Source organism: Ipomoea triloba, chromosome 13, assembly GCF_003576645.1.
Source record: "Ipomoea triloba cultivar NCNSP0323 chromosome 13, ASM357664v1".
Lineage (NCBI taxonomy): Eukaryota > Viridiplantae > Streptophyta > Magnoliopsida > Solanales > Convolvulaceae > Ipomoea > Ipomoea triloba.
In genome coordinates, this window is record NC_044928.1 from 26,965,485 (window position 1) to 26,983,064 (window position 17,580).

The 17,580-nt window shown below is 33.5% G+C and overlaps 1 protein-coding gene across 2 annotated transcripts; it reads right to left on the reverse strand.

The window, feature by feature from the left end:
* Positions 1–2,729: 2,729 nt before the first annotated feature.
* Positions 2,730–10,104, reverse strand: LOC116001666 (protein MEI2-like 4). Of its 2 annotated transcripts, XM_031241566.1 has the most exons (11): positions 10,029–10,104; positions 9,341–9,846; positions 8,303–8,463; positions 8,064–8,109; positions 6,861–7,133; positions 5,993–6,673; positions 4,963–5,608; positions 4,393–4,477; positions 4,211–4,279; positions 3,924–4,103; positions 2,730–3,172 (listed from the first exon to the last, which is right to left on the reverse strand). In XM_031241566.1, exons 3-11 carry the CDS (start codon positions 8,378–8,380, stop codon positions 3,020–3,022), a joined length of 2,211 nt encoding a protein of 736 aa, XP_031097426.1. In that variant the 5' UTR covers positions 8,381–8,463; positions 9,341–9,846; positions 10,029–10,104; the 3' UTR covers positions 2,730–3,019. The 2 variants fall into 2 exon arrangements, with proteins under 2 accessions (XP_031097426.1, XP_031097427.1); XM_031241567.1 differs by having other exon boundaries at positions 5,996–6,673; positions 9,341–10,077.
* Positions 10,105–17,580: the final 7,476 nt, after the last annotated feature.

A 17,580-nucleotide genomic window follows, 5' to 3' on the forward strand; every position in this document is an offset into this window, starting at 1 on the left:
CCCCCCCCCCCCCCTCTTTATTTTTTAACCAAACAAATATTTACAAGAAGTTGGGCCTCAAAAACAGCCCACAGCTGATATGGCCAATTTGGACCATTACGATTAATTCAGTCCGGCCCACTTAATCACTTTAAAGATTTAAAAAATGTAAAAATTATTTAAAACAAAAAATACTATGATTGTCAGAATTTATGCAACTCCACATACAACACAATACTCCTTCATCCTAGCTATTTCATGTCGGGTTTGATTTAAGTTAATTATTTGCCATTCAACTTTTTATAATATTAGCATATACTCCAACATTTATATATTTAAAAATTACATCAAATTCAAAGCTAAAATTATATTAAAAAATAAAATTAGCTTGATTAAGTAAGTGTACAGGTAAACGATGACAGATAAGAAGACAATCTCAGACAAATTGGTCAAGCAACTGACTTGATAAGACAAAATCGACTTCCAAGCGGAACAATTCTTATTATTAGTGGTTTGAGTCAATCAACTAGGTGATCACCAAGACTTTGACGAACCGCATCAAAATACAAAATGTAATAGTTTGGACTGCATTGTTTAATAATCATAGAAACTAAAAAATAAAATTAGGCTATCATATATTGTCTATACATTTAAGTTATAATTTTCTATATCACAATTTTGTACTTATACATAGCGTGTTTTTTTTCCTCGCAGTTAATGAAAGTTGCTATAGTATACATATGAGTAATTGTAACAACTCACATATCATTACATCGAGCAAAACAAAACAGTTTTTCTTAGGAGGCCTTTCCCCACCGGTACAAGCAGTTTATTTCACGGTAACTCTTTTTTCATTATTTGTAATGTATAACATTGTAGATACTTAATGAGAAATTTCTTTTATTTTCAAATTTAATTTTGTTTTCTAATCATCGTCTTTCCTTATCACTAATGTAGATGACACAATAACCCTATCACAAATAACGAAAATGAACAATGTGCAAATACGACTCAAAATGTCGTATACAAAGAAGTTTTCATTAATTTGTAAAGTTTGTACAACTTTATCATTAGCAATTTATTTTTGTTTTCAACCATCACACGGGGTGCAACTACTAGTTTTAACTAAACCAAATCATAATGGCCGTGTGCAAATACTAGTAGAAAGAAATGAAGTTGTTGTTACCAATATTGCAATGCGTTGGATTCGTAGCAATCCTTCCTAATCCAATTTGATGAGACAGCTTGCAACAATCTGAAATTAAATAAAATTAATCAGACATTCAAAATTGCCTAACGCCGGACTTCATTCGCCGGCAAGAGTCATCTGAAACTAAGAACACCAAAACGCAAGACCGGAAAAACAATTCCTAACCAGACTCCATGGTCACTGCCAGACCCCCTTATAACGTCACCGGAGAACCATAAACCACCGTATCACAATCCCAAAATCGGCGAGAAGAAGCATTCAACGAAGACCACTCCCCTCCAGATTTGAACGACATCGCAAATCTCAAACTGGCCGGAAAAAAGAAAAAAAAAAAACAACGTGGACATTTAGGTGTCAGTGTCACCGGAAAAACAATACAAGATGAGTTGGGTAATTGAGATATAGCCCACCGAATTTACCCGACCTATTGTTATCCCTAGACACTACATAATTTTGGGATATTATGTTGTAAACATACATGCAATTTTAGTCATTACAAGTTGACGTGGCAAATGTAAAAATATTTTTTTCTAAACAAGTCATCATTTATATTGCAACTTTTGCAATAATTATACATACATACTAGCTATTGTTCCGTGCTATGCACGGCCATATATAATAAATATATATTTTAGAAAAAATAAATATTACGTATGGTTCATGATAGATTATTATTTAAAGAAACATTAAATTTTGTTTGATTTTATGTTATTATTGAAAACATAAATTATAAATTATTAAAACCTCTTTGTAAACTATATTAGTAGTAAAAGTACAAAAAAAATTTGAATGCACCACAAATTAATATTTTGAGCCTCACTCTTGATGCAATCATGCACTTATATGAGTTTAATATATGTAATTACTAAAAGAAATAATCTTTGTTTGGCATTGTATTATAAAATAATTAAAATTACAAATTAATTGGGCAAATGCGGTTCATGCAAACCCATCTATTCACATTGAATTGGACATTTGGATACACATGACCGTCAATATTTTCTACATAAATTGAGCATAAATAAAGTTATGATATACTAAAAACCACAAACAATTTTTAATTTGCATTTTAATAAGGTTTTATGTTTTTATATTAAAGTAGAATTGTAAAATAAAATTATTGATTTTTTACAATTAGAATTTACAAAAGAAAGTAGAATTTACAATTTGCATTTAGTTTACAATGTAGATCATAATCCAACAAGATTGAAACTAGTGGCGACAAAGTAGGAATGTAATAATAGTGGTGGGAATTAACAACACGCAAAATTGAGAACAAGCAAGAAAGGTCCCGGCAGCAGCAGCACGAAAAGTATATTAAATTAGAAAGAAATGGTACAGCATCAAATGTTAAGCAACAAAAGAAAAATTGTTTCCACAATGCTCTCTGGCTTCTGTTGGCAGGCGAAAATGCCAGAGGAATTAGGCTAGGCATGGCATGGGAAAGTCTAAACCAACCTTACCCACCCACCCACCCACCCACCCTATTACAACCCCTGTACATACACATCATCATCATAATCATAATAATACGGAGTAATAAGCAATTAGTACTTCTAAATTCTTCAAAACTTTTGAAGCTCAACTGTTTGCTCCTAGGGATCGCCTCAGCTCAGTATCCGAAACAAATGGGGTAGGAATGCTCATTGGTCTCATACAATTCGGGAGTTACCAAAGAAACAGAAAGTACCAAGTAACGACTACTATTGTCTTCTTGCTCTTCTGCTTTCCGCTGACCAACCCTAATATACATAAGAAAATCGGACGGGGATGTAATCCATGTGCCCTCATTCCTAAAGGGTTAGCGCCAACAAAATCGAAGCAGCCTGTTTAGTTTGACTCATTTAAAGAGACTGAAGATGAATCACCACTCGACTCCCCATTGGTTGGGCTTGTGTGACTTCCTTGGTTGTTTTCTTCACTTGTGCCAATTCGGCCCTTTCCAGGTCTTGACCTGACATTAACACCCATGGGGAAGGGCACCTGCCAAGAAACAGTATATGAGACTGAGATATTATCCTGTCTTCAAGCATATACAGTGTAAATAGTAAATACACGTTTCTTTCACACAAATATCCTAGTAGGTAGTAGCACTACATATAACTATATGCTAAAGGGGAAAACATTGGTAATTGATCATGAACACATAATGGATAGAAGGCCGAAAACCTTCAACTTTAGAAAGCAGGTAGAGCATATAACCATGCTAGGCTGCTAGGGTGAGTTTACAGATCAATACAGTAATTCTAGGCCAAACCCTATTCTCAAGCAGATCTTATTTGGAGTAACAACCAAAGGGATAGTTCACGTCATCTGTGAAAAAAATAAAATTATCTACTCAATACCTTAACAATTATTCGTTGTCATAACTTACATAAATAGATTAAGATGGTTTAAACATCTTCAAAATAGGCCCAACGTGATAGTACTAGGAGATAGCCAAGACATTTTAGTACATGATGCTACGCTTCAATGAGAGTTCAATGAGCAAAACAAACAAAATTCATACAGAGTCAATTAGATCACAATTAGGGCTTTTAGTGAAGTTGAGTTGCACAAGCAAGAACTAGCTGATGTCGCAAGCATATGAATTCAACCTGGTGCAACTTCAATACCCATATTTCAACTTTACATTCATTTTGAGCTTCTTATCCTCTAAGTTGAAGAAAAAGTCAAACACAAAAGCTGTGGCCAGGTAAAGCACAAGCTTGTGTGTAAAGATCTATGGTCATACCTGATCACCTGCATTGGGACCATCAGTATGGAAAAGTATGGGCCGACATCGTTTATCTTCATTCATCAAGCTAGAATTCTGAAAGTGAGCAATGAGGGCAGCTTTTCCCTGGATGCGAGCATACGCAAGTGATGCAACCTTTTCACTATTGAATTTCTCCCACTTTTTGCCATTAAATGACTGCCAGACAAAACAATTTATATCTTGTATAAACAAATGGTACTAGGGTACAGAAAGAAAGAACAAGATCATAGCAATCATTTAGTGAGGGTTAGAGGGAACCATACTTGATAAAAAGGAATAATCAGCGAAGGCTCAGTCATATTGATAAATGCATAACCCACATTGCATTTGTTCTGCAACAAATATGAAAACCAATTTGTTGTAATAGAGTGATGGAAATTGTAGCAACTTTAGTAGATACCAAATAAAAGAATTTCCTTCAATGGTTAATACTTAATATACTTGCCTTAAAATCAATGGGTAAATAGATAAAATCATAACTTCCTCTGTGGCGTTCATCAATTGCTGCCAAAAGCATCTTTGAAGTGTACCTAGAGTTCCCATCAGGAGGAGAAAGAAAGATGTTATAAAGCAAGAGCAGTAAAAAGCACATATATTAATGAATCTCTGGAATTCTTGCCACACACAAGTATGCAAAGAAGGTTTCATAAAGTAGCATTAATCATGAGATGAGTAATAGATGGTGGATCCAGATGCCCTACCTAGTATTAATGTTTAAAAACAATGTGTAAGGTCAACCAAAGATTGGATGAAATTTTCAGGGAGGTTCTACATCACCCATCCTTTTACAACTTTCAATTTTGATCAGTCAATTCACAGCTAGGGAAATAATAACAGCAACAATAATTGATACCCAAGTTAGATATAGATCAGTTTAGAAACTAATATATCTACAAATATATGATCTTTGTGCTTCCCATGAAATTATTAGCCAGTTTGTGGGCAATAAATATATGTAAATAAAATAAAATAAGTATGCAAAATAAGTGCATGGTGTTAGGTACTCGCAACATACTTGTTAGGAATGTTCTTTATCATTAATGTCGTCCGCTTATCATCCCCTCTCATAATTCGGTCAATGTCAAGTTCAAACTGTTTTTTGTTGTCTGTTTGACTCGAAGTGCCTTCACTTCTCCTGCTTCTTGTCCTTCCAGTTGGAGAATCAAATGCATTCATCATAGGAATCATTTGGCCTCTTGAAGGAAACATCATACACCTCTGATGAGGCGAGTGTAATCCAACATTCTTTGAAGGTATTGGCAAGTCCATACAACTTCCATTTCCCGGGGAGAAAATATTATGAGGAACAAACTCTAAAGGCTGTGGTGAATTACCAGAAATCCGCAAACTGCCAAGAGAACCCGGGTGGAAGACAGAAGCATCAGGAGATTCACCTGTATAAGCTTGTCTTCTATCCCAAAGAGAATGATTGACAGATGGTGCTGATCCCACATGGTGATTGTTTACTGGTAGAAGTGCACTCAGCATATGAGATGGTGTTCCAGGAACACCATGCAATTGTGGGCGTGCAGCACAAATTCCGCTGACAAATGATGGTGAGTTTGGCCACATCATCCTTTGAGGCTGTCGCTGGGGTGAACTACTCCATGCATATGGATTCCCTGGTGTTGGACACCCACCGTTTCCAGTGGGACCAAAAACTGAGCAAGAGAGCATAATTAGCCATGTTCAACATTGTGGTATTCCTTTTCAAATAAAAGTGGTATAGTCCTTGTATTCTCTAATAATTCTTTTCTCAATAGTATTTAATAAAATTTATTGAGGGAAAATAGACATGGGAATAAGAACTAAGAAGACTCTGGTAGACTTTTTATCTCCCATATCCAAATAGGAACTTGTAAAGGCCAGTTAAGCTTTAGCAGTGCCACTACTTAATTAACTAGTATTTCCTTTTTCTCTTCTTTCTGTTGCAATTTAAGAACATTTATATGCACATTCACGGACTTTATGAGTCCACAAACTGTTAAACTTAAATTGAAGGATAATAATCCAAAGAATAAATATAGAAAATCATTGAAACTTACCACCTTCATTCAAATCAATTGAATGCCCATTTGAGCCAAGTCTAGAATATTGCCGGCTATCCATCAAATCTGATGGCCTGGCATTTATATTTGTGCCAATGCCTCCTGGAGAATTGGAGGGAGTTAAATTGGTTAAACCATCATGATATTTAGGAAGAGAATTAGGGTGGCAATTTGGCGAGCCCCTAAACTCAATGTTCATTTGATTCTGCAAGTGGTTGGTCTCACTAAGATTAGATTGGTTACCAACTGATTCCAGCCTTAACAGACTGGGTAAGCTGTTAGGAAAACTTATTGACATCCCATGGCTGAGGGTTTTGTCCATGTATTGAGAACAAGGAGCTCCATTTGGAAACTTCACGGCAATATTTGTCCCACTGCCCATGCTAGATGGGATTCCACCAAGTCGATGAGAACCATAAGAGGAATCATCTTCACCTAGGTCCATCCCTCCAACACTGCTAAACAGGTCCAAATCCTCTTCCCCAGTATAGGATCTGTGCACACAGTCAAGCCCATCTGTCACCCCAGAAAGCAAGTCATCGTCATCAGGGAGAAGATCCCCAATAGCTTGAGCCTCAAGTTCTTCAAGGGATTCCAAAGGTTCCTCTTCCTCATAGTGTGAGGCAGCAGCTGCACCAGCAGAATTTCCATGTGGAAAATTGTTTGTTGATAGTTGCACTGCATTAAAAGTTCCCAATGTGTCAATAATGTTTACAACTTTTTTTAAGACAATAGAAAACATTTTATAGATCTACCAAGAATCACTTCCTAAATTGAAAATATGACACAATTTAAAAGGTCAGTCACATCAATCACGAATTCATGATGATAGATTGAAGAACTGGCTAGAGAAAGGAAAACTTACAATTTTTACTAAACAACTCTGATAATGAGCTGGAAAAAAGACCATTTTCATGTTGAGTCCCCGCCATATTTAGTTTGTCACCTTCTGTTGAATATAATGCAGATTCTGTATTGAAAATAGATCTTGCGCCTAGGTCATTATTAAGAGTTCTTGGCAAAGAGTAGCTGGCAGCTTTTTGCAGTCGAATTGCATGCTTTTCAATTGTACCGTTTACCTTCTGCTCTTCTATTGAAGAAGGAACACCTCCTCTGAATGTTTCATCCGTTTTCAGACCTGTGAAAGGCATTAAGTTAAATGCAAGGCTTCCGAACCTTAAATGAAGAAACTAAATTAAACCAGCCTTAGTTTTAGACCAGAAAAGTGGGGGAAATCTTGAAGAGGCTTCCCTTCATCCCTTGAGAAGTAAATTTATCTTCTTTTTGGAGATACAATAGAAGAGGATTACAACAAATTAAACAAACCTAGAGCCGGCAACATTTGTGAATTATAACAGCCCCAGGATTTTGTTTGTGAAGATAATTCTAGATCCTACAAATCTAAATACGGATTTGAAAAGTTTGAGATATTTACAAATAATAAGAGAATCATGTATTTGTATTTTATAAAATCAGACACTTGTATGCTCAAAAGATACAAATTTATTGTGAATGAATACATCTAGACAGGTAGACTTGACTGGTAGTTGTACGAAGTTTCTTGCTGATGTTAGATGACAGTACTTCATGCAATGTTGCCTTATTTCAGAGTCTAATTTTTACAGTCCAGTAAGGTGAACTGTGTGCCTCTATCTCTCATCTTTTTTCCCATAGCTCCAAAGTGAAAAGGAAGAAATAGATTTAACTTCTCTCATTAGGAAACATAAACTCTACCAAACAAAATTGAAGTACAAGGAGGGTATAAAAAATGAATAATCAATTTCAAAACTTTCCAGTCTTATTCTTCTAGTTTTGGGAATAACCAACTTGACACAGCATTTGGCATAGAACTTCAAAAATTGAGGTTAGTACCTGAAGACTGATATGAGATAGCAAACAAATTGCATGCATGGGAGGGTGGACTTAAAGAAACATAAATGCTGGGAACAAAGGAAATTGTAAAAGATAGGTGAATCATGCCCAACATTTACATTTATTCGCTTTGGACCATGATGTTGAATGCAGCGAAAGATAGAACCTGGATTTGGCCTAGAATATTACTACTCACCATGGTAATTGGACAGGCTATCTGACTTCCAAAATGAAACAGGCCTCTGCCAAGTATGGAAAAAGAATAAATTGGTCATCAGAGATAACAATGAGACAAAGATAACACCCACTGTTACAAGTAAATTGTACATGCAAGCAGGAGTTGGGAGTACAGACGTGTACAAAAAGTTTGGTTGTATTAAGTATGTACAGATATGACAAAAAAAGGAATTTCATTATTGCACAAGAAGCCAATACCTCGTCATGAAAACGCATCTCCTCAGAGAAGAAGGACGTTGGAGATAAACTGTGAGGGTCCACCATCTGGGATGGCATTATGCAAAATGGATTCAGAAGACAGTACTAAGAAGGTGAGAAAACTGAGTCTTTGGATTCCACCAGAGCACGTATAAAGCAATCTGTAGGAAAAAGTAAAAAACATCCCAATTCAATGGTGTTCTGCAATAAGCCAATAAGAATTAAATACAATTCATTTTCCCAATAAAGTTCAAAAATTGGGCAACAAAAAGTCCTTGATAGCTAAGAGAAGCAAACTAGTTCTGATAATTTTAAAATATCATGCATTTACTATGGAGTAATACATAAATGTATGTGCCTTAATTCAACTTCACTGAAATGATAACAAACAAGAGCAAATAAAAGACAGTTTCAGTATTGGCCTGTCAAGTTTGGATTTTAGTTCATTCGAGTTAGTATTTGCACAACAGTGTTAAAGTGCAGAACATCAAGCTTAAAATACAGTCATTACATCAAATGAGTTTCAATCACTAATTGACAAAGAATTGCCCTTTTACTTCTCTTTCACTCTTATTTTTGGAATAAGAGTTAAATTGAGTTAGCATTTTCACCATAACAGTTTTACAGGTGCAGAACATTGAGCTTAAAATACAGTCATATATAGCAAATTAGTATTCAATCACTAACTGACAAAGAAATGCCCTTTTTTCTTCTCTTCCACAAATATTTTTGGAAGCTTCAAAGCAATCAAAATCCAACTTTTTCACCTCTCAGAAAATCAAATGCAACTAACCAACTGAAATAAAAACTATAGATCAAGAAGACAGAAATATGAGCTTCACCACAAACTTAAACTCATAGGAATGGACAGGCGGTCGTGCATTGCAATTTGCAAGTGTCCAAACACACCAAAACTAGCGAACTTCAAATTCAAACACTAGCGATCAAAAGATCAAAGGCCAAACATAGAAATGCTGCAAAATTCAGTAGCATAATTTGCACAAAATAAAAAAAATAAATAAATAAAAATTCACCAACCTTTTTAGAATTTGAGTACCATCTCCGAGGACACAAAAAAACCAGAGATGCCGAGAACAAAAAGAACCAAACCAGAAGGGGAATTTCAAACAAAAAAATAGAGAGAGAAAGAGATACAACAGCAAAGCAGATTTTATAGAAAGGCAACGGAGTGAGGCTTAAGAAATCCAGAGAGAGAAAATTCGAATAAATTACGGCATAAGGCAAGGGAAGGACGGGAGATTGAAGAAGAGATCTAGGTTTCTGTGCCGTGCAAGAACCTCCAAAGCTTCGATGCCTTTCTCTCTCCTCTGTTTTTCCTGCATTGCACGTTAACCACAGGTATTCTATGAATATATTACACAATCTCAATTTCCTCCCTATAATCCCCTCTCCTCTGCAAGCAATCGCTGTCTCTTTCTCCCTCAGAAACTCCTCGTCTATCCGGCCGGCCGCTCTCAATTTTCCGGTGAGCGCCGGACGACGGAGGTTCCGAGTCCTCGCCCCTCTCTCTCCTACCTCTCTTTCTAGAGAGAGAAAAAACCAAATTCAGACACAAATAAATGAAAATAAAAAATAGAACAAAGAAAATTCGGAGACTGAGTGGCCTTTGATTAGAATTGAAACTGACCACAAAGTACAAAAACTAAAAAAGAAAAAAAAATTATATATATAAATAAAAATTAAAAAAAGAAGAAGAAAATGAGACCGGAGGACTGTTAAGGAAGACCAGACTCCGAGAATTTCCGACGAGCTAATCTAACAATCAGAGAAGAGAGAGGAGAGAGAAATATATATATATGTATATAATTAAAAGAAAAAAAAATGAAAAACTACACGCAACAGACTATAAGCATGAGAAACGAGGGATGGCCGGTAGCCGTTAAAGTGATTAACAGACGTTAAGTCCTTATCCATTGTAATCAGGTTAGGACAGGCTTGCCGGTTTGTTACATTAAGCAGCTGTCATCATGTTATTCATTAATTAATTATGAAAAATTGCCAGTTTTACCAAGGTCAAATATGGATTAATCACAGTAATAAAGTACCAAATGTTAATTATGTTATATCATGTATGTCATAAAAAAATTATAATCTCTTATATTGAAATCACTATATAATATTCTTTATAGGATATAGTTCACTTCAATATAAGTCATATGAAATTTAAAAGATCATATTCCCAAATATTAAAATGTCATATTATTTTATGATATGGTATAGATGTTGAATTTATATTTAAATAAAATGTTAAATTTTAGATTCAAGCTTATATATAAATATAGTAACATATAATTAATGAATTTTATATTCAAAATTTCAGCGGGATCTTATAACTGACCAACTGATTGATCGATCATAACTGATTTAACTAAAATTACAATTATGAGTTAGTTATGGTCAGTTAACTTAACGGAATTCTTCACTTGGTTACTTTATGTGTGATGTAATGTTTTGGATAGTTGCACGTTTGCAGCTGTTGTAATCTGAAAATCATTGGTCGTTAGGATGTTATTAACAACCTATTAGAGGTTGTTATTAATCTAAATCTCCTTGGTCGTTAGGATGTCAATAACAACCCATTAGAGAATATTATTAGTCCGAATCTCCTTGGTCGTTAGGATGTTATTAACAACGTATTAGAGTTTGTTATTAACTGACTCTAACGGTGTCATTACCATATAAATGTAATAGCCTAAACTCTCTAACATTAAGACTCATTTAGCCGATAATCTTACCGGTTAAATTATTTTATAAAAAAATCTAAAATTTCCAAATCCATTGTCGCATCGTCATTCGTTGTCATGTTCAACGCCTCATTCATCAGTTGAAGAGGGTGGCGTCCTTGGCATCCAACGACTATCATCGCACAGTCAATGCATAGTTGAAGAGGGTGACCTCCTTCTTCATATTGGAAGTCAACACTAATATGTAAACAAAAATATGACATGTCATCATAATTTTACCAATAACATGTTCATTAATAGTAAATAGGGTTTAGATGGACAAATTTTCTAAGTTTGAGTGTTTAATTTGAAATTTTTAAAATTCAATGGTATAATTATTTGTTTGTCAAAAGTCCAATAGTCTATTTGACTATTTTTCCTTTATAATTTGAAAAAATAAATAAATAAATACTAAATTAAAACATGCAAAGTTCATTCAATTAAACAAGAAATCATCTTCGATATTTTGATCGATTTCAAAAATAATTTCAATTAAATATAAACAATGAATTTTGTATTCAAAATTTCAATCAGACCTTATAACTGACCAACCGATTAATCATAAGTGTTCTAACTAACACTACAGTTACCAGTCAGTTTTTGTCAGTTAATTTAACAGAATTCTTCACTTGGTTACTTTATGTGTGATGTAATATTTTGGATATTTGTACGTCTGTAGCTGTTGTAATCTGAATATCCTTAGTCATTAGGATGTTATTAATAACCTATTAGAGGTTGTTATTAATCTGAATGTCCTTGGTCGTTAGGATGTCATTAACAACCTATTAGGTGTTGTTATTAATCCGAATCTCCTTGGTCGTAAGGATGTTATTAACAACCTATTAGAGTTTGTTATTAACTGCTTCTAACGGTGCTATTACCATATAAATGTAATAGTCTATATTCTCTAACATTAAGACCCATTAGCCGATAATCTTATCGGTTAAATTATTTTTTTAAAATCATAATTTCCAAATCCATTGCCACCTCGTCATTATCGTCGGTATCATGTTCAAAGCCACATTCATCAGTTGAAGAGGGTGATGTCTTTTTTCATATATGAAGAAGGAATCCAACGACTATCATCGCACAGTCAACGCACAGTTGAAGAGGGTGACATCCTTCTTCATATTGACAGTCAACACTAATATGTAAATAAAAATCATGTCATGTCATCATAATTTTACCAATAACATGCTCATTAATATTTAATAGTAAATAGGGTTTGGATGGATGATTTTTCTAAGTTTAAGTGTTTAATCGGAACTTTTTAAAATTCAATGGTATAATTATTTGTTTGTCAAAAGTCCAAGGGCCTATTCGACTATTTTTCATTTATAATTTGAACAAAATATATAAATACTAAATTAAAAGAGGCAAAGTTCATCTTCAATATTTTGGGCGATTTCAAACATAATTGATAATCAACGGAAAATCAAAATGACCCAAAAAAAAAAAGTGAACTACAAAAATAAAACCGAACCAAAATTCAAAATATTCTAGTATTTTGAATACTTCAAACTATGAACTATGTTACAACCTGTCCCACTAAAGCTCGAACCTATAACCTCTCATGTTGGGAGAACCACTTTGTGCCACTAGACCACATGATTATTAACAATAATTAATTTTATTTAATTGATCCAATTTTTTTTTTCACATCCCTAGAATTCAATGCAGCTTCTACACATTGAGAGAGTATAACTGATGTGTTGATTATTTAGCTAATTTATGTTATACATCAAGCAATTTAACAAAATTTTTCGTTACAGTTAGTTTTTGTCAATTTGTCCATCGATATGCTTAATGACGAACAGCAATGACCTGGCCGGATTTGGGGTGTGATAGCGGCTGGCAACAAGGGCAACAACAGTTGGCTAGTAGGTTTAGGGAGAAGAAGAACGAAGACGTCGCTTAGGAAAATGACTTCCTCCAAAAAGGGAAAGTTGTTTTCCAGAAAAATAAGACTATTTTCTTTTGAGTCACACTTGTTTTCTATTGTCCTTAGTTTTTCTTCAGGTTTTCAAACATAGTCTTAAACTAAAAGTAACGTGCTTATAGTATAATTTAAACACTAACGACTTATCTGGTTCCCAATAAAGTATTTTATTGAGATACATTTTATTTAAAATTTAAAGAGAAATAAAATTTACTTTACATAATTATTTTCCACAAACCAAACTAGCGGTAAAAATTATATTTTTCTAATGTTTTGCAAATAAGAAGTAAAACATCATATTTTTTAAAATGACAAATAAAAAAAAAAAACCATACAACCACTACTTAAAAATATACATTAAGCAATATTGTACATTTCCGAAATATAAAAAGATACAACTAAAATATTTAAGAGTATACACTAAGTAATATCGTACATTTTCGAAGTACACAAAGTTGTAACTGAAATATTTAAGAAACCTCTGGTTTAGTTTTCAAAAAAAAAAAAAACCTCTGGTTTACATTAACCCAACAACAAAAGGTGTTTGATTGGCAAGTATATACTGAGGCAGAGTTGATCCAACACTGTTATATATCTGAAATTAGAAAATGACAACCACTAGTAACTGCACACGTACCTACTGCATCTCAATCCAAAATCTGTTTCCTTCCTTCATCCACAGCTTTGAACGTCCAAAAGAGGTGTCAGTCAGTACACCCAGTCCTGCTTCTTCTACTTGTACTTTCCCCAACATTTCTCATCCTTTTTTAAAAAATTAAATACATTTCTACTCCGTATAAGATATGATAAGATATATAATGCCCCAATATAATGCATTATTATTGCACTTATGACCTATAATCCATTTTCCTTTATTGTATCTGGCAAATTATTCGTGGACCGGAGCGGATCCACATTGTAATGTAGATTCGGGTTCAAAATACACAATTTATATACTGAATGTTCACAATTTGAATTATGAACATTCCGTATGTAAATTGTGACGGGTTCACCAGGTCCATGGTATAACTATTGGTATATTATCTCTACACACCTAAATTTATCGGGTCTTTCACCGGAAATCGTCACTTGTGTGACCAAAAATTTTCTCACAAAAATAACTCATTTGTCACTTGAGCTACCCCATTGGGTTATTGCTCATTGATTTTGTTGTTATAATAATCACCTTTGCACGCCATTAATGGAGTTTCCGGTTAGTTGCTTGAATGGGAAATAATGTTTGAATTTTTTTACTAATAAATCTTTAATAAAACAAAGTTTTTTAAAATCATTTTTATTGACCGACAATAATGTTTATACATCAACTTCTCATTTAATTTGATAATCAAAATATAAATTACTTTTGTTAATGGTGTATTTGAAAATCCCAAAAAAAAAGAAGAAGAAGAAGAAGAAGCTATTCAATGAAAATAAAATCAGCAAAAACTATTTATTATACTCAAAGAAAAAATAATTCATTTTGATAGAAAATTTGTTTTGAGAATTTTATTCAAAAGATATTTTCTAAATCTTTTTTTTTTTTCACTCTATCACTCTCCGCTATCTTGTTTTTAAGTTATTTTCTCTGTTTTTTTTTTTTGGATATTCAACAAAAAATGAAACAAATGAAAAGTAATATTTGTCAATGGAAATAAATGTTTGCAAAAAAATATTTTTTGAGATTTTTATTTAGTAAACATTTTATAAATTATTCTTTCACACTCTCCCTACCTCTATTACCATCGCAACCTCACTTTTCATCGGAATCAACTAAGCTCATGTGTGTATTTGTTTTCTACATTCAATTTTTATTTTATTTTAAATTTTTGCCTTTACAAAGAGTAGTGTGCAGATCAATTACAATTATTTGTCATTTAACTCAAAAAAGATAAAGTTGAATAATTAGCATGCAATTAGCTTAGGACTCCACTAGGCCCCTGCAATCATGTATGTTTCCCAACTAATCCACTTTCAATAACTCCATTAAGGTACCCTTTCTTTAATTAGCCATTTTATTCTTTACATTTTAATTTTATGCTACTTTATTTTATGACATATTCATCGCACTGCTAGAATTATGTCCAAAATAAACAAATCCCTTGTGCGCATAAGCATTTGACCCTATTTGTTGAGTCACTAAGCTACGGTGATTTACAACCTCCTAAATGTTCTGTCAAGTCGGGGTGTAGAGGACCATTGGGATTGGAGATTCAACATTTTAGTGAAGAAGTAAAATTCTTGTTACATGTAATAAATAAATAACGTTCTTTAAAATAACAAAATATCAAATTTTATTTATTACAAAATTATTATATAATTAATAAATTGTTGTTATTAAAATATAACAATGTACTTAAAAATCATTTACATGTTACAACTAATTAGCTTGTGGTCCGATGATATCTCTATTACTTTCTTTTTAGAGGTTTCAAGTTTGAGTCACATCCCAATCAATAACTAATTTCATTAAAAAAATTTATACAAATAACTAATACTATCACGGAGTCAAGAGATAACGAATAACGTAATTCGCTAATCATTAATTTTCAAACAAAATTGCTTTCTATTTAATAGTAATTGTATTATATTCTTAATTAGTTTATACTTTCTATCACTTGACAGCAAGTTCTAAAACATTATTTTTTTAATTATTATTATTATTATTATATTTATCATCATCATCATCATTATTATTATTTTACTAAAATATACATAGTAGTTCAGTGTGATTCATACTTTTTCCAACATAGCTTATAAAATAAACGGACCAAGTACATAAAGGTTTATACATTTATTTGAGGTGCTCATGATTAAAAACCCCGTGCAAAAATCATTTTTTAAAAAAGAAGTTATGATACTATGATAGCATTAAATAATTAAATAAACATTAATCTGTTACAATTTGTGTTACAATTCAAACCTGGATTAGTGTTACAATTCTGAGGATATTTATTTTTTTACTTCAATATTAAAAATTGCACTAAATTACTAGCTTGACTATAGAATTGACTGGAGTAAAGATTTTCTGTCCCCAAAAATTCATCAAATGGACGGGAATGGGGTATACTACCTACCCCTATCCCATTGTCATATGTATGTTTTGAGTACCCCATTGTCATATGTACTTACATGTAGATATTGGTTAGAATAACACTATTTTCGTTTCCTGTATTTTTCTTTATGACATGGTGACAACGGTGTAATATGCGGTGGATGGAAAGCAAGTGAGGAATAAAGATTTTCTGGGATTTCGTATCTCAAGGATAACAACTTGGAGTGAGTAGCAAAGGTTAATCACAAGTGCAAAGAGGCTTGGCGAAGCTAGGTGCAAGCATTGAGATAAAGATCAAGAAGGAACGTGTAACCAACGAGCATTAAGGCAAGCATATAAAGCAATAAATGGAAGCAAGTAACCAAAGAATCCAGAATAATAAGTTTAAGGGATTGAAATAGCTCCCCTTGATTGAAGGCATGGAGAATCAACCGTAGAGGACTAAATGTCAAGATGTACTTGAATTGTGACACTTGGAAGACTAACATCAATTGCCAAGGTTCTTGGCCTCCCAAAGGATTCGAGTTTACTTGTGTAGCAACTTTAATCCCCCGGGGCATTTTATTGAAAATCTTGTGTTCGTCTTTTTCCGAGCTTCATTTTCAAACATAAGGTAAGAATTGCAAATGGAAGGGCTAAGAATTGCTCCCAATTCCTTGGCAAGCACTACTTTACCTAGATTCTCTTGTGCAAAGCGCACGTTCAATGCACAAGAGGTAACATCGTAATCCACTTTCAACAAAAGACTTATCCATCAAGGCACAATTACACCTCATAATACCAATCAAAGAGCATTCATGCTATCCTGCAAGTAAAACAAAACCAATTCCCCACAATGCCTAGCCGCTCATGATCTTAGCAATCACGACCATAATTGAGCAAGTAAGAAATGGAATTATAGAGTAAAAGAAATGAGAATTCATAGTAGAAAACTTAGCTCAATTACAAATTGCATTAATCAAATCTCTTCAATCAAATATTTTCAAAAAAAAAAAATCTCTTCAATCAATCAAGAGTTGAGCTCTAAGATCCAAGGCAAGTTGTCAATGTGTTTTCAAACCCTAGAACCTTTCTCTTTCTAGAATTGAAGTACAATCCAAAGCTATAGCTAGGCGTGTAAAGTGAAATCTAAGTATAAATTAAAGTTACAAAGTCAACTCATTAAAGTCCTCTAAATACTCCGCGCTTCACCTTTCATAAATGCTTGCACGTACATGACAGTGCTTGTGAAATCTTTCTAAAAAATTGAATGCCTTGCACGTTCGTGAGATGCTTCGTAAAACTTTATGCCTTTAATTTTCCAGTGTGAAGCTTTGCACGAGTGTGATTCTGCTCGTGCAACTTTCTCCCAATCTCATAGCTTTTAATTTGTTCTCACTTTCGTGGAACGGTGCGTGAAACTTTTTGCCTTTCTCTGCATAAACGCTTACACGAGGGCGCATTTAGTCGTGAAAATGTTCATCTAGCTAAATGTCCCCTTTATAGCTCCAAAATGACCACAATACCCCTCCTTGAGCTCCAATTTCTTGAAAATAACAATTGC

Bases quoted from the DNA above. Each gene is read 5' to 3' on its own strand.
- LOC116001666 (XM_031241566.1), bottom strand. From the start codon at position 8,380: ATGCCATCCCAGATGGTGGACCCTCACAGTTTATCTCCAACGTCCTTC. The intron at 4,104-4,210 runs GTATGGTTCCCT...TTTGTCTGGCAG, and splicing joins TGATTATTCCTTTTTATCAA to TCATTTAATGGCAAAAAGTG. The intron at 3,173-3,923 runs GTATGACCATAG...GTTTCTTGGCAG, and splicing joins GTCCCAATGCAGGTGATCAG to GTGCCCTTCCCCATGGGTGT.